Source organism: Plectropomus leopardus, chromosome 6 (assembly GCF_008729295.1).
Source record: "Plectropomus leopardus isolate mb chromosome 6, YSFRI_Pleo_2.0, whole genome shotgun sequence".
NCBI classification, from domain to species: domain Eukaryota; kingdom Metazoa; phylum Chordata; class Actinopteri; order Perciformes; family Serranidae; genus Plectropomus; species Plectropomus leopardus.
In genome coordinates, this window is record NC_056468.1 from 26,088,972 (window position 1) to 26,112,052 (window position 23,081).

Consider the following 23,081-nt stretch of genomic DNA (forward strand, 5'->3'; position numbering starts at 1 on the left):
TTTTTATTATTATAATTATTATTGGAAAATTCCACTTTCATAAGAACAAATGGTCAGACACTGTACCAACTGTCCTGCACTTTTTAAATCACTTTCAACAGTATAGCGCTGTTAACTAAGGTAAAGACTAAAATCAGCCATGAAATGATTATAATATGATGCAACTCAGTATTATTAAATGTGAATGTTATCATTTTTTCTAATTTATTTTCATTTATGTATTTTTTTTGTTTGTTTTGTCATATCTTTGTATCGATAGGCATTTTTGTATTGAACCTGTATTCAACAAAGACGTTTAAAAAAAAAAAAAAAATCTTTCGTTTCAGACACTGAAACTGTCGAACCCACAACTCAAAAATATGATAGATTAATTAATATTAACTATTATTGGTATTATTTTAAAATGACCGTCTTTGTTTTTTAATCTTATGTGCTACCGTTGCCAATGGAAACAATTCACAAAACAAATATCAGATACACTCCGTGGTATCTTATCGGTGTATATGAACCCATAGAATTCATTGGAAAATATGTGATTTAACTCCATTTTTTATTATTAACTATTTTTTGACGTCTTTGAAGGGTGAACAGGCAGTTTTGTTGATGTTTGTATGTTAATGGTCAACCGTTAACGTAAACGGAGTCAGCTGTACAGCTCAATCTGACAGGCGTGAACTGTTTGCCAAATAAACTGGCACAGGAGCAAGATTGCATAACTGAGGTGAGATTACTCAGAGCAAATATTCCTGTTTTTGTGACTGTGACATGCTCTGTACCACTGGGTGGCAGCAGTAAGCTGGAAACACGGGAGATGAAAAGCACGACAAAAGAGCATTGAAAACCAAATGCTGGCTCTTTTATAGCGTATCCTTGTTTATCAGTGCAGAAATCCTTGTCATCGTTAGTTTATTTAATGTCAGTTGGCTCGTAGACAGCAGTTAGCAACAGTAGAAAATGTCGAAAATCATTAATATAAGCCCTAACATGGTGCATATCCCTTAATAAATTATGTTAAATGAAGTAACCATGACCAAATTGACATTGTTTTTTCCAGAAATGTAAATTATGGCTTGATGTTAAAAACAATTGAAGTAAGTAAAACTACACTTTTGATAGCAGCTGTAAGAATGATAATAATATTTGCCCTCTCTATTTCAGATCTTACACTGAGTGTGAAATCAGAGACACCACGGTGACTCATCCTGATGTGCAGGAGGCTCAGGGTGCAGAGGGGAGATGCTGCTGATGCTGGTGTCCCTGCTCTGCTGTGTCGCTTCAGCAGAGGCCTGTCTGCAGTGTGACCGCAGGATCAGGCTCCTGCACGAGGACTTTGTCCTGTCTGCTCCCACTGTGGACGACCAGATTGAAATGAAAAAGATTTGTGACCATGCATATGTGACCTACAGAGACACCAGCCGGGAACGAAAGGGAGTCATCGGTGAGATCAAATCTTATTTAACACGAAACAACATGGCTTTCTCACTGGTTTCCAAAGGTTTGCCCTAAACTGGGAGAGAAGAATTGCCTTACTTTGCTTCCTTGACTTGGAATAATCTGCAGGTCTGAATACATTTAAAAAAATCTAGTCCCCTAAGAAACATTCAAAGACATGTTAAAAATTGGTGTAACTGCTTCATTTAATCTTGTGTAAGTCTCTCCCTTGTGATTTTGATGATTGCATGTCCTGTCTTTCATGTTTTATTTCTATTTAAACTGCATCGTGTGCGCTGTTTTGGCCATGTCTCCCTTGGAAAAGAAATGTCCATCTCAAGGGACTATGCAGATAATTCACCTAAAGCAGGGGTGTCCAAACTTTTTTTAATGGAGGCCAGAGGAGATAATGAGGAAATACTTGGGGGCCAGCTCTCACAACAAAAATACAAGTGAGACAAACTCAACTGTTTCACATCTTAATAAAAAGGAATTTAATTTTCCACCGCTTGTGTGAGTGGCAGCCCTGTCTGCTGACATTACACTTCTTTGCTGTAGGGCTGTGTTTTGGCAATAATAATAATATAATAGTAGATACAAGACCTGTCAAAATACAGGGGTTACCATTAGATATATTGTGATATATTGTAATACTGTAAGCAAGACGATACATTCTGGTATTTTTACGTTGTTATGTTGGAATGGGAGAGCCAGATGACTGGAGAAAGATTAGATCTAGCAGTGTGGGGTTTAAACACAACTCAAAATGAACCACTGCCACAAGTTTTTGTTTGTACACAGTTAATAGAAGATCTACTGTATCCTTGAAAATAAAATCACGATACTCAAGTGTATCGACATTTTCTTACACCCCTACTTTGCTGTGTTTTATGTCTGCTGCAAGCTAATTGTTTGTTTCTTTACTGTCTTTTTTTATAATTGAAAAGGAAAAAAATAGTTTCCTCTGCATTATTTCTACGTGGTGCATGTCTACAAACTGTATAAAAGTCCTGCCATCATGAGGTGAACAGAAACAACCTGCTTGATTATTCAGTACTGTGTGGTGGGCCACACATAGTATTTTTAAAAAACTAGCTATGGGCCATTTAAAATGGGTCTGCAGTTAACGATTGGCCCATGGACCAAACTTTGAACATCCCTTACCTAGAGCAATTCATATCTTATGTTGTCCCTTATTTTCATAACATTCTCCCAAATATTGTTAGGCTACTATGTTTTTTTCTGATCTGGTAATTGAAGCTTTTACTGCAGCTGGATCTAATTCGCCCTGAATGAAAATATGCCTTAAAATAAAAATATGAAAATCAGTAATACTGTCTGTTTCCTGTTGCTTAGATCCCACTACTCTGTACAGAGCCAGAACTGAATACCAAAGTGAATTTGATCACTTTTTGAAAACCGAGCACACTGGTAAGAAGATGTCATACTGTAATCACAACAAACTCAATGTCCACCAGATTTTCAGACAAATTCTTCTCTCTTTTAAAGGATCTGTAACATTTGAAGCCATTCAGATCCTGGAGAAGGGCCGGAAGATTTTAGAAAAACACTTGGACACATTCACCCGTGATGGTAATTGACATAAATAACAGTGAGTGCCCTGCGCTGTATGAGGCAGGGCACTTTGTGTAAGTCATTGTCGTGTATAAGATGCATTAGTTACAGACCATTTGTTTGTCTCTCCCTCAGGATTGTGCCCAAACAAGTGTGGTAAGTTTGTCCTGTCTGATCCTCCTCTCTGTATCTGTCAATCCTTGTAATAGCACAGTGTGTACATACTATATATGTTCTGTGCATGCTTATAGGACACATGGGTGTGCATGTGTGTGTGTTATGGTTTTCAGGGCTTTTGAAACGAAGAGTAATGGATTGCTTCTCTTGCCGCTACAAGATATACATCTGTCCCTCTCCCTCTGGCCAGCAGGACTGTGGTGGTATGTTTTCGTGTGTGTGTGTGTGTGTGTGTGTGTGTGTGTGTGTGTGTGTGCATGTTAGTGGCAAGTGGATGAGGGCTCGTCGTACCAACGTACTGGGAGTGCACCATTCTTCAGAGTACACGGACACATGCTGTCACGAGTGTGTAAATGTGTTCCTAAGCAAGGCACTGCTGCTGCCGGTCCATGTGCATGGCTAATGAAAAAGATTATTCAAGTAATCCCTACGCAAGTGAATGAAGCATCTCTCTCTTTCTCTACTCTCACTCTTTCTCCAGAGTACCTCGTGCAGACGGAGGAGGGAGGTCAGGCTATGTTGAACTGTTTTCTCCCATGGCATCGGCTTCTGTTGGGAAAACCAGAGTACCACTACTCCTGGGCCCCCGGCCTGCCAGGACCTAAAAAGGTCTTTTTGCCATCTGGCTGGCTCTCAAACATGTACCCATGCTGAAACTTTGAAACCACTTTGCATACATCCTGACTCCCACGTATTACATTCTGTTCCTTATTAAGCTATATACATTTGCCAGTTTACAGTCTTACACCCACTAACTTACAGCTTTCACTTCCTTATTTGTGTGTGTAGCTGAAGGAGAGTGACTTTCAAGCCTTAGTGGTGACAGACGACTCATCTGTGGTCTTAAATCAACTGAATATGGATGAACAAGGAACATATCGCTGCTCTCTGCGGGGCCAAAATGGAACCGTCTTCTACAGAGTAACTTTCCTACTCACTGGTAGAGTACCGGTCTTAGATATGACATCACAGAAAAATTGTCCAATTATTTAACTCTGAATGTGCAAAAGGCGTTGTTGTGACAGTTGAATCCTAAGAGGACAAACACTCCAATAAATATTCGTCAACTCGAAGTAATTGGCAGTAAATAAAACACTTAAAGATCTGTAAAACCGTGAGCTGCTTAGACAAATGTCTCACTCTTGGTGTTCTAGTTTAAGTCTCCTTAAATTTATGTCTTCAGGCCAACAGGGATGTCAAAGGGTCAGAGCATTCGGAGCATTAATATTACAGGAAACCACTATTTGCTATGTGAAGATATCATAAAGTGATGGCGTCCTGGGCCAAGAATGGCGTCACACTGCTTCGATGTGCTGTAATGCGAGCTTCTCTGTGGTTTGTTGTAATAATATGGCCCAACTGTGTGTCCCACTGGCTAAGTCATCACCAGGGCTTTACACTGCATGTTTTTCATATTTACTGCTGATATTAGGACGATAGTGGCACAGAAGCGAAGCGTCCACCCTTCGATTTGATTTTTACTTCACATGTAATAAACAATGAATTGTGGGAGACTATGAAGCCCAAACAAAAGGCATTTTAAGACTTGCAACTGATTTATCCTTCATATAAGAAGAGGATGGTCCACTTGGCCTATGCTGATAATATTATCATGTTGTGTATATGTGGAATAGTTGTCTAATGTAAGACAATTGTTTTGTTGGTGAAACTTGTGAGTTATAATGGAGCCAAATTTTGTATTTTTGTTTGATATTGACACAATTAAGCAGTGTTTTATGTTTATTTTATGTGTGTTGAAGGTGTTGTTGAATCAGTGAGGCTTTACAGCTCCTCACAGAAACTCAACACAGTGGCACAGAAACCCTGCCAGTAACTAGCGTTATGGAGGTGTAATTGCAGAGTGACACAGACACTTGACTGCATTTAAATGCTCACAACAGCACTGGAAACAGCACTTGCGTAGTGGCCAATGCACACGACTGTAAGACAGCCTTTAGCCACCTTCATGTTTGGAGCCTGACAACTTATACACTCTGAATTGCACATAAAGCCCCTTTAAAGGATATCCAGAGGGGCATATCCAACATTGAAAATACAGCAAAAAGTAATCTAAAGTCTTATAATTAGTTACTCCAGATGTGTGTGATTGCGGCTTGTGTCTGTGGGATGCACGCAGGGTGTGTCAGTTTCTTTAAGTGGGTTAGTGGTTTTCTTCCATACGTGTCCCTTACTGCTGCATGGATTTCGATAAAAAGCACATCTGGTTTCACATCAGGTGATATGTGCCATATGCTGCCCTACAAAATAACCCCAACCAGAGGATGCACAAAAACTACTTCTAAAAAGTGGTTTTACTGTCCCCTACAGTTCTGACAACAGCTGGCTAAATTAACAGAGATAGCATTTTGTAAAAGGAGTCCATGGCCTGCACTGTGTTTGTTTGGAGGATGGCGACAGGCAAAATCCTGTGAAAACTCCTCTTAGATTTAATTTTGTCTATTACAAAGTCTTGCCTTTATATTTTCCGTCTACAGTTCTATCAGCTCATCTCTCTGTTGTTTTCATCCTTCACAGTCACTCCTCTGCCTGACCAAACTCACCGACCCGTCATCACTCTGCCCGCCCTGCCTCACGGATACAACTACTCACCTTTTCAACCTACTGCCGGCCTGCTGGTGCCAGTCATTGCCATGGTTACTGCTCTGGGTCTGGCAGCGAGCGTAGGCCTCACAGTTGTCCTGGGGTGAGAGACATTAAGTGGGTGGAGGGGAGAGAGCGCGGAGGGGAGGTTAGCAGGAAGGGGTGGATGTGAAAGAGGTGACACGGAACAGTGAGAGAGCATGACAAACTAAATGATGCAAGTAAGGAAGTGGTCGTGTGGTCATATAGTTTGAGGAGTGAGTCATGATTCACGGGGCTTGGGTATATGTTACATGAAACTATGGTAGATTTATAAATAAGTTATTGTGTACAGTTGAGCCAATTATATCGGTATGCTGTTTTCTCTGAGAGTATCGTCACTTTTTCCAGGAAGTTAGTTGCTTAAGGGCAAAAAAATCAACAGGTGTTAACTTAGATTTTACCAAAAAATGCACAGGTTTTTCCTTAATTCTGTTGTTTATTTGGGTCTCATCAGGACTTAAAATTAGCATTGCTGTGTTTGTGATCCTTGTAGAATGATAATGAGTCAGAGGAGAGCCGCAGGGGAGACGAGGAGAAAGAGGAAGGAGGGAAAACACGTACAAAACCTGGTGTGAGGAAGATACTTCATACAATCTGTACACACTTTCATTACAGGGAGACTCACTTCATTTTTTTCTTGTTTGCTAAATAAATTCCCTGTCACATTATACCAAGTCTTGTCTAAAAATTACATGGAAGTGAGAAAATATTTAGTTGCTTGTAGATGAGGCTACGTGAAGCATGTCACAACGTTTTTGATAACGTATTGTTTATCTTAAACAATTAAAAAAAAGCCTCAAGAATTGACAATGTGAATCATGTTGAATCAAACACTAAGATCTCACACTTGAAACAGAGTCTGTGGTGTAATACAACCAGAGCGCACAACACATACACTTCAAACACATCCAGTAAAAATCCCCCAGAAACCGCTCAACTTTCCGTAACATTAAACACCAGCTCGCCAGAACACATCAATGATCCGAGCCTGGCAGGGTCACGTTCCCCTCTGAATGGAGTGATGCCGTTGTCACGTGGGCGTTTATAAGAGGAGTCAGGGATGAGGTAAATCTTCGGGATTACAGTGGGTTTTTTTCAGAGATTAATAGCCCCAGCCATCCAATTAATCCTGGATAATCCCCCTGTGGGAGGAAGGGGGGGCATAGGGGAGTAAAATCTAGCAGCAGATGTTTTCATCTGGGTTTTTTTATAATCTTTATTTACCTATATTGCCATTCAAAGAGACTGAATAAAGCCTTTTTTTAGCATTAGTAATAATGTCCTGTCACTCTTGCGACACCATTGTCAGATTTTTTAATTCTCTGTTTCCGTCTGCCTACACTGTGCTCTCTGTACATTTTGATGACACAAGCTGATTCAAAAAATAGTCACCTCTGCTATTTACACAAGTTCTGTCATGATCTCAACCACCTTTTCGTCATCAACTCCACACACCACACATCACATGTCGTATTTTTACTCGCCGTCATGCTGTCTTGTGCTGTTGTCAGCCTCCGGCTCGCTGTCATATTAAAAGTCAAACTTCCTGTGTGGGGACAGTAAAACGTCATCATTATTATCAACCATAACAGCATTCACATGCATCTCTGAGCGCTGAGTCAGGCCAAAGGTAACCAGGGCTGATTCTGTGCCAGCCATGACATGCTAATGTGCTTAGATAATGTTGTAAAGATGATGAAACATCTGAACCAAATGAAAATGAAAGAGAGTGATCGATAGATGTGAGTCACCTATGAGGTCATCGATCATTGCTCAGGTTTTTCAGGGAAATTTCTAACTAACTTTTTGAATCAGAGGTAGTCAATCCGGGTTATGACAAATTTAACAGAGGTCATGGTGATACAGTATGAGGGTGTGTGTGGATGTTGAGACCTGCATGGATGGTGACAGGATGTATGTGCGGTGCCATTTCCTGCCTCGCTGCTGAGGTGGGGGCGTGTTAAAAAAAAGAAACCATTCTTTAAGACTCCCTTACACAGACAGTTACGTCACAATCTTCCAACCTGACAGACCTCATCGTTTCACTGCGGGTTTGTACAATATGTGTGTGTACAAGCCTAAAGTGCAGGTTGAGGCTACAGTAAATGCATGCTCAGCGGCTCCACTGACAGCCATGATGAACTGTGTGCCAAAGTGTCAGTGTGTGTGTGTGTGTGTGTGTGGACTGAAATCGCAGCCTCAGCAGGGGGAGAGCGTGACAAAGTGGGAGTGCTGCTGAGGGGCCAGCAGGCAGCGGTGAAGGAGGGAAAGAAGGGAAGTGGGAGCATGAAGAAAGTGGATTCAGAGGTTTAAGTGGGAGACGTATGTGGGAGGGCAGACTACTTTGAATGCGGGTTATGAGGAAATGAAGACAAAGACCTCAGATTATACTATGATACAAACTATCCCGCAATGAACATAAATTATGTTTTTCTAAAATTTCCCGGACAATGAGTGTCCTGTTTCCAGGGGCGGAAAGACTCCTACAGTATCCTATTAAGATTACTGGACTTAAATATTACTCATGTGGAGTTGAGAAACTTGTATTGAAAACTACACAAATAAAAGCACAAAAAGGCTACTGTTGTTCAATATTCACAACTAAATCAGCAGTTATTAAAAACACACCAATTTTCAACCAGCTTTGTATCAAAATAAAGAATGTTGTATGTGAATTGTGATGAACGTTCCCCCGTCTTGCCAGTTAGCTCTTAGGCAGTTGCCCAAAATGCAGGTCGTACTTCCATATTTTCATTTGCCAGCCACGCAATGAGTATAGAGGTGGACCAAGAGACCATGTTGTTGTTAAAATGCCAAAATTTACAGCAGAAATAAACATGTTTTACAGACTGGTACAAAAAACATTTTTGTCTCTATAGCTAATTTCAACACTAAAAACAATGGTAAGGGGTCATTTTTATTACTCATCTGTTTATCATTTATTTAGGCCAAAAGTTACCCAAATATTACAACACATATTTGAGGGTGGGACAGCTTGAGTGACGACATGGTAGCTATGTCGATTACCAGTGAAATTCTTCTTCAGAAACTAAACTGCTTAATGAGGATTTTTTTTTTACCACATTTGATGGCTAGTGGACAACACTGTCACCAGCATCATCTCACGTGGATCCAAATATTGCTCAATCATGTCTGGAGCATCGACCTGCTCAACGTCACTCTTTCCCAAATGAGTCCTTCCCCAACTTAAAACATGAGATGATGACACAATTACAGAGATCGCTCGTGTAAAAGTATTAAAACAGAAATTTAATGGAAACTTAAGGGTTCGTGTTTGATTTAAACTTAAAATGCTCATAAGGTCATAGGTGTAGATTCCGAAAATGTGCGTTTGTCCCCACCAATAAAAACATAGCAGCGGAGGAATTTTATTTTGACAAAATGAAAGATATTTAGATCATAAACTGTTGCAGAAAAATTCACTAGAATACAGGAATTTAAATGGCTGATATATCGTATCCATCTGTGCCATAACCCCCTTGTTATCCATAAACTATTTAATACATTAATAAACCATATTTTCATAAAAAAGAAATACACTGAAGTTTATTTTGAGTCTGGTATACTTACAAGTGCACTAACTCTGCAGCTAAAAATAGCCAAAAACCCACTATTTTTACTTCTGTTTTATTGGCAATACCAAAACCCGCAGCTGTTTGAGGATATGACTCAGCCTTTTTAAACTAATATAAGTATTTGAAATAAAAAAGGAGTGTGCTGCACTGGATTAAGAAATAAAGTAATAATAATATGTAAGTGTAATAGAAGTATTTCTCTGACTATTTTAAAGGATCTGTTGACAATAAGTAAAATTAAGAATACAGCTTAATCCTTTGTGTGTAACGAAAAGTTAACACTTATGGGGCATGTAAAAGTAAAAGTAAAAGCATTGAAAATGTTACTTGTGTGTACGTAAGTATAACAAGGGGAAAAATTAAAGTATTATAAGTAAAAGTACCTAATGCAGATAAATAGGCTAATTATTTTTTAAATAGAAAATGTTTCTAAAACCTCAAAACTATTACAAAGAAAAAAACACCAAAATTCTCATAATCATAAAATATTAAAATGCATCAAAAAAAACTGAAAATGATCAGAAAATAAATTTGAAAATTATAAAAAAGTATGTTAAAGCATGTAATTTGTAAAGTACCTAAAGTTATCAGAATAAATGTAGTGAAGTAAAAATTGCAATATTTCCCTCTGAAGTGTAGTGAAGTCAAAGTAAAAAACGGCATGAAAAGAAAATACTCAAGAAAAGTACAGCTATCTTGTACTTGTACATAAGAACAGTGTACTTTGTTACATTCCACCACTGCTTTAATGTCACAGAGAGGACAGATACATTGTGCTCCAGATTTCCAAGCAGAGCAGCAACAAAGCAAGTCAACACTGTTGTAGCATACTTTCAGAGCAACACTGCAGTCCCCTCCAGCACCGAGAGGAAAGTGTTACTGTGTGTGATCTGCATGAGAACAGAAGCGGTGCTGCAGTGGCCCACAGGTGGCTCGGGTGTAATCTAACCCAAATAACATGACTGCTGTAGGCTGCTGTTTGAGGGCAGGGTGAGGAGGGCTGGGTTTGAGCTCTCAGCATAACGTCATTCAGCACAATAACACGGGATAACCCCAAACGACCACGTGCGCGGTAGGAAAACCGGGTTTGACGTCAGTGTCCATATGAGGAGTGACGGGCCGGCCATATATGGTCGTTCCGCCTGTGACGTTGCCCCTTCTGTGGAAAAACAAAGGCGGGGTCGCGGTGACCCCGCCTCTCTGACAGCTGTTATCAATGAACAAGTGAAACTCTAAATCTGCAGCTGAATTCACCAGACCTGAAGGACAGTGCTCTCTAGACAGGCTACATTTACAGTAGATTTTACTGTCATCTTCAAAAGTTCTTTAACAACAGGAAAAACACCGTATTTATTTTTTTATTCTTTGATTTTTTTAGTTGTTGAGAACAAAAACTTTGTTATTTATTATTACGTTTAGATTATTTTAAATAAACTTTTTTCAGCCATGAGTTCAAGCAGTGAGCCTTTGGAAATAACCGGCAATGAGCTGGTTCACATACTCAGGACCCCCAGGGAGCAGTACACCTCTGCTGGGTGTACGGTGCTCGATTGCAGACCTTTTCTCGACTTTTCTTTTGCTCACATTTGCGAGTCCCGAAACGTCAACTGGAACTCAATGCTGCGTCGAAGATCCAAGAGCTCGGTGGTGGCTCTGGAGTGGCTCATCCCGGACAAGGCGCTCCTGGGCCGGCTGCGGCGCGGGGAGTTCTCCCCGGTGGTGGTGGTGGATGAGAGGAGCTGCTCCGTGGCCGAGCTGAAGGCAGAGAGTGTGGCCCAGATGCTGCTCACCGCACTGCAAAACGAAGTTCACACGCAGATCTGCTTTCTACAAGGTATTAGGACTTTTAAATCTGTTTTTACGCGCCAAAATGTATCTTGTTGACCAGTGCAGAAATATAGAGGTTTTTTTTTAGTTGTTTTGTTTATTTTTTTTTACTTTTTTGTCTCTTTTTGGTTAGAGCTACTGTATGTAAATATGTGTTACACATATTTATATAGTTTTAAGCCTGAGTGTAACTGTTAATGTAAAGGACAAACAAAAGGTTTAACTTGTAATTTAAAATGTACTTATAAACTGGCTTATTTTACATGTTTGCCACTTAATTATTATTTTTCATGCATAACACATTTTTAAGGAGGACTTTGGTGAAAGCTTGGGGCTTAGCTAATACTGTGTGACCTCCATTTAGGTGGATTTGAGGGATTTTCAGAGGCCTATCCAGAGCTCTGTTACAGCTCAGCCAGCAATCACCTCCCTACAGTGGAACCAGAGCCAACAGTGACAGGTCGGAGGACACCAGCATATGATCGGGTAAGATAACATTCATCTTTAGGCTATATGAGCTAAAAAACCACACATACTGTAATAAAAAGTAACACTTTAAATAATAAAATATTCACCACATAAAAGACCACATTACATATGAATTATTTTGTTTTTAAACATGGATTTGTCTTGATTTTTTTAATTACAGGATGGTCCAGTGGAGCTGCTGCCCTTCCTGTTTTTGGGCAGTGCTATCCACTCCTCCCGCAAAGAGACCCTCGCAGCAGCAGGCATTACAGCTGTGCTCAACGTTTCCTCTACATGCCCTAACTTCTATGAGGGGGAGTTTCAGTACCTGCGGCTTACTGTGGAGGACAGCCTCGCTGCTGACATCAGGGCCTGCTTCTCCACGGCTATCGCCTTCATTGGTGAGTTTCTCCTCAAAACACCCAGAGCTTTCAAACTGTGTGCAGTTAAGATGAAACTTCAGTCATTATTGTCTCACTGCAAACACACCACAGTGAATTAGTCTTGTCCTAATTGAGTCAACTTTCAACACTCTTGATGAAACATTAAATACTCAAAGCATTTCTCCAAGCAGCTTGTTTTCCGTAATCCACTCTGTAGCCTAGACTTATGTGCCAACAGTGTAAGCATCTGATTACAAAACAACTGGATTATGCTGCACAATCTGCAGGAGAGAAATCTATTAACATTTTTGCTAGTTTTGACCCCTTTAAGCAGCAAACTTTAGTTCATGAGAAGAGAGTTGAATTTATAAGAACTTAATAAGTGTTGGACAGAGTTTTCATTTCTAGGCTGAGTAGTTCAGTTAAACGTCTTCTGTGTAGTTCTGCCTGTAAGACATTGTCACTGATGTCAAAGAAACTGATGTGAAATGGAACACAATATGCTGATCTGTCTTCCTCTTTCCGTCTCGTTTTTTTTCCACGCGCCGCCTCCAGACTCAGTGAAGCAGAGTGGCGGTCGGGTGCTGGTGCACTGCCAGGCAGGTATCTCTCGCTCTGCCACCATCTGTCTGGCCTACCTCATGCACACGCAGCGCGTCAGGCTGGATGAGGCCTTTGACTTTGTGAAACAGCGGCGTCAGGTCATCTCCCCGAACCTGGCCTTCATGGGACAGCTGCTGCAGTTCGAGACAGACGTGCTCTGCCAGGGGTGAAGACACAGACGCATTAAACGGAAGGAAATCTTCACCACTGTTCTTTTTAATTAATTCTCCTGCCTCTTGTAGGCATTGACTCAGAGCATTATCAAGACTCACGTGTGCAAATGTGTTTCTTGTACTATTGAGGGTACTACATTTCAGGAGTGAATACTTTGTACATTGTGAGAAAAGCTTCATGTGCTGCTGGCATCACATGGCTGGTGAATCTGGACTACTAAGAAACTGACAAACAGCAGCTGGCAATATAAACCTGTTATGAACCACTGTGATTGTGAGCAAGCAAGTTGGAGCAGCTATGAGGTGATTTCCCTGACGTTTTATACTCGAGGGAAATGGTGCCTGCTTGTCTGGTTTTATGTGTTACTTTGTTTGACGTATGTGCCTGATCTTTTGCAAGGGCGGTCTTATTTTCATACTGAAAGTCATTCCTTCACATTTACGACACTGTGACATGAAATGTCTTTTTATAAGGCAACACTGTGTTAACTACTTATGGCAATACTGGACGAATCTCAAGTTTAATTGTCTATTTTCTTTCTTTTTTTTTAAATCACCAATTACTGTTGGTGTGTTATCATGCTGTATCCTGAGATAGATTACACTTTGTACAAGCTGGAAGAAGTTGTTTTTATTTTGTAAATAGATTTTTTATTTTTATTTATTACTTGTAATGGCAGTGTAGCATTATTACTGTCTGTTAATGCACTTTATACCCACATGGTTTGGCTTATTCCTGCTTTTTTCCACCAAAATAAAAACATGCAGGAGAACACTGAGTCTGTTCACTCCTTATTTTACTATAACACACATTCACTTCTTATGGCCTAAAATATAGTATAGAGTCCACATTACAAATGCATATGTTCACACTGACCTTGCTGCACTCTTGCTAAACCAGAGGGTATTAAAATTGTGCATTGCTGAGTGTTTTGGAGGATTATCCACGGTGAATGGGTTTTACAGTCTGAAGTCCCTTTTGACCTCAGCAGCCGCTGACATAAATTTCACATCCACTTACTCAAGTTGCAAGAACAAGTTTTGACAATGTGAGTACACTTGAAAGAGACCAGAAAGCCATAAAGGAAGTTTGGAAATTCAGCTAAAGAACTGTTACCCCATAAGCATACTAATAATACCCTCTGGTTACAAATTGCACGTGACTTAAATTTAACCAAATGCCGATTCCTCATTTTGCGAAATTCCAGCGCACCTGTTGACACATCCACATTGATCAACAATTAAAAATGTCAACAAATGTTTGGCAGTTGAATATTAGAAACATATTTACATACATATATGAAAATATGCAATTTTTTTATTGGTGCAAAAAGACAAATTAGAAAATGCACTGGGTTTACAAGTACAACTATGGTATAAAATGGGGAAAATCATCAAAGGACATAAAAAGAAAAACACGTTGAAATTTAACAGGATTCAAATGTATAGAACATAACAAAAAAAAAGGCAAATATAAAATAATAGTGCAAATAATTTGAATAATATCTTAGTAAAGCAGTTCAATTTGGGGATAAAATGTCAAATATGGCACCCATGTTTACGTGTGTAATTGCACAGGTGTGCAAGGTGAAAAATGAAGAAAAAAAATATAGTAATGAATTTTTTGGGGAAAATGACATAAGTCAGTATCAGCTGTCAGGAATGTAAATTTGGGGGCACTGATCTCACTTGCTTTTATTCTAGGTATTATTAGATCGCTACAGCATGTTACTTTATTTCAAACACTGAAATAATTTTCAAAAATTCTTGTTTGACAAACAGGATGAACAAAATCCAGTGCACTTAAACCACATAGGCCGAGATGACAAATAATTGGCTCTAATAGTGCATTAAAGACCAGCTGCCACCATGACCTCATCCCCTTATGCTAATTGTGCCGCCCACATTGTTGTTGTAGCCATTGGTAAAATAATCCACTTCCTCTCATTTGCAAGTATCCATTTCCCAAAATGTACGCAAGCATAACTGCTGCTGCTTGACTTCTTCCTTCCATTAGCCGCAGTTTTCCAGACACAGAGCAGAGAAATGACCCTTGGAAGTTTTCAGGTTGTGATTAAGACTTCAGCTGAAACCCAGAAAAGTAACATTTGTTCTGGTTTGTGTTCATTTGGACTCACAGTCACATTTGGTTTACATCGTTTAAAGTGTAGCCCTTCATCTGTTTAGAGCAAATTGTGCTGTCTATATGCTGTGTACGGCAATCCCAGTTCAGTTAAATAAATAGTTATTGTAGAGCCTGAGTATCAATGTATACGCTCTTATCTTCTGTAAGCCAAAATATGCCAACATTTCCACTGTAAAAAAGTTTAATAGAGAAACCTTTTTCATATTAGCCACTTTTTATTATCTTCCATTTATCATCTTTTGTCTTTTTATTTTCCATAAAAATCCTTATAAAAAAATGAGATAAATATTTGGTTGGTTTGAGTACACATTATCACTATAGACTGCAAATGTAGTCAGTGGTGTACAGTAGCTAAGTACATCTACTCAAGTACAGTTTTGAGGTATCTGACCTTTACTTGAGTACCTTCTGAAGCAGGCAACTTCACTATGCATCATTTACGGTTAAGCAAGCTGGTCACGAGCAAGAGTAACAACTCTTTGGCCAGTCTTCTCTTTTTTTTTCTTCATAAAAAAAAACAAACTTGTGACATTCATTCAGATGTTTTTGATGTTTTGATTCAGATGTTGCTACTGGCGTCACAAAAGACCATTTGTGGTCATGGCATTTTATGGCATGGGATGAGCTGCGCCTTAAAAAACTGTCCTATGTTTTTCTGTCTCTCTGTACTAACTAACCCACTTTAAGTGTTTGTATTTGTTTGAGACTATGCTCTGTTGTGCTTGCTATTGGACATGTGTGCTCAATCAAGCTGCTGATGACTGAGCAGGTGCAGCTTTAAGCATGACCTGCATATATGGTGACCCAGTGTGCATGTTTCATTCTGCACTGAAGAAAGTCAGGCACGGAGTTGGAAGGACTAATAAAAATTTGTGTGGCCAGATTTATCTTGTAACTCTTAGAGGAGGCTCAAACCCAAAGATGGGAACCTATCAGGAAATACTGACAAACAGCAAAAGAGGGACTCAAACACAGACTTGCACACACACAGAAAAGTATTTTCTATTCCAAGATATCAGAGGCCATTAAACAAGAGTTAATCCAAAATTTAAGGAAAAGGTTTCCAATCCACTGAGTCAAAATGCAGCTGAGGGGCTCGAATGACATTAGAAACACTGAAGGAAAACTGCTGGAACACTTACTAGAAACAGTGAAGACAAACTGGCACAGATAAAGCAAATGACTAATTACATGAGGGAGGCAGTGTTTTGAGGGACAGGTGAAACTAATCAGGTGAGAAATACACAAGGGCGGGTTGTGAGAGAGACACAAATAAAACAAAAAAAAAGGTAAATGACAAAACTGAAAAAAGGAAAAACTTAACTACTTGACTTGAGACTTAACAAACAATGGCTCTAACAGGAAGTAAGGATTAATTTCACCCAAACCAGCTGCAACAGTCAACTGCTTCTTACACATTCATGCATCAGAATTAGCAATCTAATATATAAGTATTTTACATTAGTGGACCCCTGGGCATAGTTATGCAAAAGGCCTCACAACCTCCCCTGCACAAGACTAAGATGCAGATTTTGTGCTGGTTTTGCATTTCTTTGTAGTTATCAGGATATTTTTTTGTGGTTTTGTGTGGTTTTGTGGTCATTTTTATGTGTCCTTGTTGTCATTTTGTATTTCTTTGAGGCCACTTTGTGTCTCATAGTGGTATTTTGTGTCCGTGTTATTTGATTATTATTTTTTCGTTGTATTGTTGCTTCTTAAGGTATGTTTCTATATTTGTCTTCATTGGTCATTTTGTATCACCTTTGCATGTCCCTAGTTCTTTTGCATCTCTCTGTTATTGTGTCTCTTAAAAGGTCAAATTTGGTCTATTTGAGGTATTTGGGGGTTTGTTTTTCATTCTGTGTCTCTTAAAGATTAGTTTGCATCTGTTTGAGGTATATTTCTGTCATTTTTGGTTGTTTTGTGTCTATTTGTAGTTCTTTTGCATGTCTTTGTTGTTGTACTGTGTCTTTCGAAAGGTCAATTTAAGGTATACTTGTGTCTTTTTAGTCATTTTGTGTCTCGTTAAAGGTCAATTTGTGGTTCTTTGAAGTATATTTGCATCATTTTTAGTTGTTTTGTGTCTCTTAGTTTCTTTGCATTTTTTTGTGGTCATTTTGTGTCTCTGTAGTTTCCTCTCTTTGTTGTCATAGAGTCTCTCTTTAAAATTTCAGTTGTTTTGTGTCTCTTTGTGGTCATTTTATGTCTCTTTGTAGTTCCTTGCATCTCTTTGTGGTCATTTTGAACCTCTTCCTGGTAGTATGTGTTAATTTGAGTGACATTTTGCAGGGGAAGGCCAGGGGGGGGCCCTGACACTTTGTGCCCCTGGGATAAATAGGCCTGTTCAGTAATCCATCCATGTTTACATTAAGTAGGATGTAAACAGGAATAAATAATTTTTGTTTATAATTTGTTGTCGTTTTTTGTTGTGCTTATGTTTCTCCCAAAGTAAAAGTTCAGTGCAGATAAAGAGAAATCTGCCAGATTATCCCCAAAACAGAACTCAACAAGCATATATATGAGTTTGCGGTAAGACAGTGCTCTCTAGTGACAACTTTTGAAATTACCAGAACTCTAGATGATTTAACAGTATCCAGTAGATGACGCCAGCAGACTGTTCATTAACTGTGGCAGCCTTTTCATTATGAAGGAAACACACACGCGCACACACACTTCCTATCTCTCCTGCTTCCTAATACACAGTTGTCTACTGACACATTGAAATGACTTGTGGTGTCATCTCTCTTGGTCATTTATTTATCACTGGAAGCAGACCGTTCCACCTCCCTTTCATTTGAATGGCTCGTTTGTTGTATTCAGTTCCTTCTCAGTCAGTCAGGCTCCTTAATGAAAACAGACTCAAACTGTTACTCACACTCTGCGTCCGCATTAAACTGGTGTCAGAATCAATCATATTGCATTAGGCTGTGGTAGTACCTCCCAGTGGTGTGTGTGTGTATGTGTGTGTGTGTGTGTGTGTGCATGTCCCTGTACACTCTATGTAGAAAGAGAAAAGCGTGGGAGATTAGGGATTTGCACAGCGATCACACTTACAGTATTTGCTATTCACAGCTGAAGACACTGTGTCTCAAAAAAGAAATCCCAGACTGAGAAAAGTGCTAACAGATAATATGAGCAATATGTATGATATTGTTAGCAGGGGAATAACAATGTGGTGGTATGACACATACACGCACACACACATACTGGCCTACATGCACACATGCAAGCAGCAGTTGTTGTCATTACAAATGCAGTCAGGAAAATTACTGTGTGACCATCTGGGAGAGCTCCCTGTAATTGTTTGCAGTTTACGCACACAGTCACACTTGTAATTCTATATCTCTGGGGACCCTCACTGATATGATGCATTTCAGTGAGTCCAGCTGAAGGGGTCACGAGAATATGAACGGATAAGATGAAAACATATTTTGCTGCATAGATTTTTTTCAGACTTTTTTTTTAGTGTTTGTGTTTAATGTGAAGTACAAGGTACTTTACCTCTAAAACCTTGCAAATACTCAACCTGAGATGAGAAAATCACTCTTTGGTTGACCTGCTTGTAGTTCAAAGTCATAGGCAATGTGTGGCAAGTAGACTAAACTTCATGTATAAAGGGTCAAAAGCCAAAAAGGTTGGGAACAGCTTCCTTAGACCGCAGAGCTATCCCTAAACATCGTAACTACAAGCCAAACCTCAAGTTGTACCTTCACACAACCTTAACTTTTATTCTAACTTTAAAGCGGAGAGACAACTTTTCGCATTTTCCACATTTCATTCCCAGTGGATGTTATTTTTCACATGGCCGATTAAAAGACGACCAAACTGCTTTCCATTTTCCTCAGGGCTTAGCAACTACCAACAACACAGGGCACACTGTAATTTGTTTTCCACTGTTTTTAATTATTTTATTTTATTTTATTTGGCTGTTCTAATGCTTTTTGCACTACTGGGGAGAGGAACTGCAAATAACTTACATTGATACTGTTTGGTAACTGGAAATAACTACCGATTGCTACTAGTGAAAACAAAAGCACTGTCCTCTTCTTGTTTTGGTTGCGTAATGGTTGACACACTTCCTTTGTGCCATAAAGCTAGCCTTCACTTTCCCGTGAGATTGTATTCGGTGGAGACAGAGTTTCATAAATAGTAAAAAGAGGCTTAAGACTCATTTATATTCCTTTTACGGTTGTTAATTTAAAACGTTGCAACCATCTCTGCCCGCACACTTTGTGTCCTTTAAATTGACATAAAAGCAGTCTGTGTGGTCCTGAAATACTTTACACCATGTGAACAGAGATCTTTTTAACCCTTTTACAGATTTGTTCCATTCCGCCATTCTTGAAAAATCTTCTTCGTCTTTTACGTCCGTATTTCGCTTGTACTACGCTTCACTGCACCCTCAATCACTGAGTGAAATGAAGACAGAGGCATAGGTATAGACAGAAGGCTCTGTTTGTGTTCATATACAACATTGGACATAATGAGCCTATATAGGGAATCAGTCTTAACACTGATAGTGTCATTATTTTATAGCCATTACATTGTGCAATCAGCATTTATTTCATAATGATTAGTTAAAGGTCCAATGTGTAGGATTTAAGGGCATCTTTGGCAGAGATGGAATGTTATATTCATAACTATGTTTTTGTTAGTTTCTAATCACCTGAAACTGAGAATTGTTGTGTTTTCATTACCTCAGAATGATCTGTCTATATATCTACATACTAGGCTTCGGCAATATGTAATATTTTATACCTTCATACCTTTCTGAAAGTTCACTGTATGTGCGGTGCTATTGAAAAACATAACTTAAGCATGACTAAATACCCTGGTATACCATAATATCATCACATCACCCAAGCCTACTACATACAGAGTGGGTACTCTTCCATGGAGTATTAAATGTTGTTCTACAGTGGCCCAAAACACACAAACCCAACACTGGCTCTAGATAGTGACATTTGTGTTTTCACATTTTTGCATTGGCCTCCATAGTTCTCCTAAATGTTTGGCACACAGGAGATGTTTCAGTTCTGCAACCTTACCATTAGATGCCACTAAATCCTACACACCGGACCTTAAATACAACAACACATTTTTTTCTTACCCCTTTTGCAAGCTAAAATTTTCCCACTTTCCAAACTTACTCCGGGTGGTTGTGCATGAGTGCACACACAGAAAACAGGAGGCAGAAGCAAGCCAATAACTCAAAAAAAAGTCCAACTTGAAAGCATCCAAAGGGCAGCTAGGTACTGTGCTGTAATTGATTTGGACCTGAACCATAATGTGCACAGACTCCCATCACAACGCTGCAGTGTGCTGACCTGCAGTTATCTGGCACTCATTTGGGAAACCATATTTTGAAGACAATTTATCTTCACTTCCTCGTACTTGCGTTAAATCTCATATTGTACCAGGAGACTTCAGGAAGTGTTTTGAATGAAAAAGAAGTTTTGTGAAAGAGTGAGTGCCCTTTCACAGACTTGATGCAAACTTTTCCAGTGTGGCTGACAAGCAAGAATTACTGAGTACTGTGTGTGATCCATGGGAGGAGAATTTTCTCCAGGCTTGTGTAGGCTACCATGTGCATGTGTGTGCGCGCACGCACACGTGTGTGTGTGTGTGTGTGTGTGTGTGTGTGTGTGTGTGTGTGTTTGTTTGTGCTGTGTACACATTTGTATACAACAGTATACACAACAAGCACTTCAGAGGCGTTGTACTATGCACTGAACGCTGTGTGCTGCACAGTCTCTATAACCTTGGCATCCGTGACACACCCCTCTCCCCCAGAATGCATTTTCAGCGTGTTACTAAGCACGGTTCACCCATGGAAACAGAGACACTTGATTGGAGTGCACTCTCCCGCTAAAAGCTTTATTCTCTTTCCCTTTATATTTAGAATGTGTAGCGTGGAGCGGAAAATGTACAAACCATTATTGGCTGCTGCTTCAGGTCACACAATCAGAGCAGGGCTCCCAATTGTAATTCCATGGGTGGCGAGCTGGGTTTCTCTCTCATTAAAGCACCAACGCGTGGGGAACGCACTACAAAAGCAAATAACCAGGACCTCCTACCCACACACCATTCATAAGATTGTGTGTGCGCATGTGTAGGCAGGTGCATGTGTGTGCTGTTTGTTTGTGTGAGTTTATATTACAGAGGCCATCTAACTAGTTTCAAACACCACGGGATAAACTCTGCTACAGTTTAATTTATGGCTCAGTAAAACAACAGTGACGCAGGCTTGACTCAATTATTGAACAATCGGGCACTTGATCTCAGGTAGGCAACAAAGCATAAGGGGCGCCATGGATGTCTGCGCCCTTAGGGGGAGGTAGTATTGCAGGCCGCATAATGCACAGGGATTTAAATGGAAGTCTAGTGATGATGTAAATGTATGAGCACAGAGAGACGGTGCCGTATACCACTGCCCTGCAGCTCGCACAGTGAGCAGAGGTGGACACAGAGGTAACACAGTGCATTTATCCAGTCGGTTTTGAGGAAGAGTTAGCCGAGCATGAGGAGACTTTATAATTCAAGTGGACCATGTTTCATGAGGAAATTACTCAGTTTTACTGCAGCATTTATGTGATAGTTGTAATTACCAGTTTCTGTGCTGAATAAGGTTTTGTATGTAAAAATCTGACCACTTACAGTTTGAAGCATCAATAATTTATTTAACCCCCTCTGAAGGGGATCGTTTCTCAAAATGAGGATTTTCACTTTATTGAAAATCCTAAATTTGTGAAGTTATGTTACGTTAAAAAAGATTTGACTGCTTTGTCACAGTGAGGCCCTCTTCAAAGTGGAGCCCCAAGAAATTTTTCATAGGAGTGGCCACATGGGTGGCCTCCTCACTGAAATGTGAAAAAAGTCTTAGAAATTGGAGGGACTGGCAGGGGGGTCTAAGACACAGCCAGTCACCCAATCGTGCTACCTCGCAATCCACAGCACCTTCCACACACACAAAAAGGAGTAGGTTAGTCGTTGACGGGGTGGCAACACAGGGTTTGGTTGATGATGAGTGCAGGCTCCTGATACCAGGGTCAGCCCGTCGAAAAATTCTATTGCAATAGCCAGGTTTCAACCTTTAGAGGGCAGTCACTATTCATATTTATAAATAATATGTAGAATTTTAATAGTTTTCACTTAAATGTAATGTCAAATCAACATATATGGTAATTTTCAACTGAAAGAAAAGGTTTGTGGCTTTTTAAAGACAGTCGGGATCCAATTATTTTTGCCAGAGGGGGAGCTGTGGAGAGGCAGGCAATTGTATCAGGGGAGCCAAGGCCCCCCTGGCCCTCCTTGGGATTGCCACTGCCCCTTAATGCTGCTCTAGCAATCTATCAAGGGTGACCATGAAAAACACTCGCAACACAGCACTGCAGCATGTTTTTACCCCTGCATCAAAAACTGTATGTATATTTGGCCTGACAACCTCGAACATTGGTCCTACCATTAACTTAAGCTTACCCAAATCCGAGAATCGGCTTTTGTTTGCCCTTCAGCAACTCACTCGACCTCCGGCTGCTGCAGTGAAAACGTTTATTGGCCCTAAATGGCTGGAGTTGTTGGAGGTTACATGGAAACTGGTGCAAATAAAGTCTAAAGATCAGACAGGCTTTCTCATAAAAAAATCATTGACCAGACAAAATGTGTCGTGCCAAATATCGAAAACTGTGATGATGATGATGATGATGATGATTATGACGATGGCGCAGGGGAAGCTTTAAACAAGTAAAGGAGTCCCTGGGATGAAACTAATGTTTTTCTTAAGCAGATGGCATCAGCTCAGCGCGCTCAGCTGGACACCTCAGTGTCCCGTGGAGTTAATTGACCGAAGCAGTGCCACCCAACAAGCCATTTCTAATATAACTGCCTCTGTAGAGAGGCTTTATACATTTATTGTGAGAGGGAGTGGACGAGGCAGGGAGAGGGCTACAGGGAGAGAGAAAGTAAGGATCCCATGACGCCCACAGCTCCACAGTGACATCAGCGGGTCTAAAAAGAAGCGCAGAAGGGAGATGGGAGGCACCCCACTCATTAGATTTCG

At 40.0% G+C, this 23,081-nt stretch overlaps 2 protein-coding genes across 2 annotated transcripts; both read left to right on the top strand.

Moving 5' to 3' along the window:
* Positions 1 to 1,236: 1,236 nt before the first annotated feature.
* LOC121943950 (izumo sperm-egg fusion protein 1) lies at positions 1,237 to 6,442 on the top strand. Its single transcript, XM_042487563.1, has 9 exons — positions 1,237 to 1,438; positions 2,788 to 2,862; positions 2,941 to 3,024; positions 3,142 to 3,162; positions 3,297 to 3,386; positions 3,665 to 3,792; positions 3,973 to 4,123; positions 5,719 to 5,887; positions 6,320 to 6,442. The coding sequence occupies exons 1-9, from the start codon at positions 1,237 to 1,239 to the stop codon at positions 6,399 to 6,401; spliced, it is 1,002 nt and encodes a 333-aa protein (XP_042343497.1). The 3' UTR covers positions 6,402 to 6,442.
* A 4,230-nt stretch (positions 6,443 to 10,672) lies between these two features.
* Positions 10,673 to 13,655, top strand: dusp2 (dual specificity phosphatase 2). The gene is made up of 4 exons (XM_042488075.1): positions 10,673 to 11,256; positions 11,614 to 11,735; positions 11,899 to 12,118; positions 12,656 to 13,655. Exons 1-4 carry the CDS (start codon positions 10,869 to 10,871, stop codon positions 12,871 to 12,873), a joined length of 948 nt encoding a protein of 315 aa, XP_042344009.1. The 5' UTR covers positions 10,673 to 10,868; the 3' UTR covers positions 12,874 to 13,655.
* The last annotated feature ends 9,426 nt before the right edge of the window (positions 13,656 to 23,081 follow it).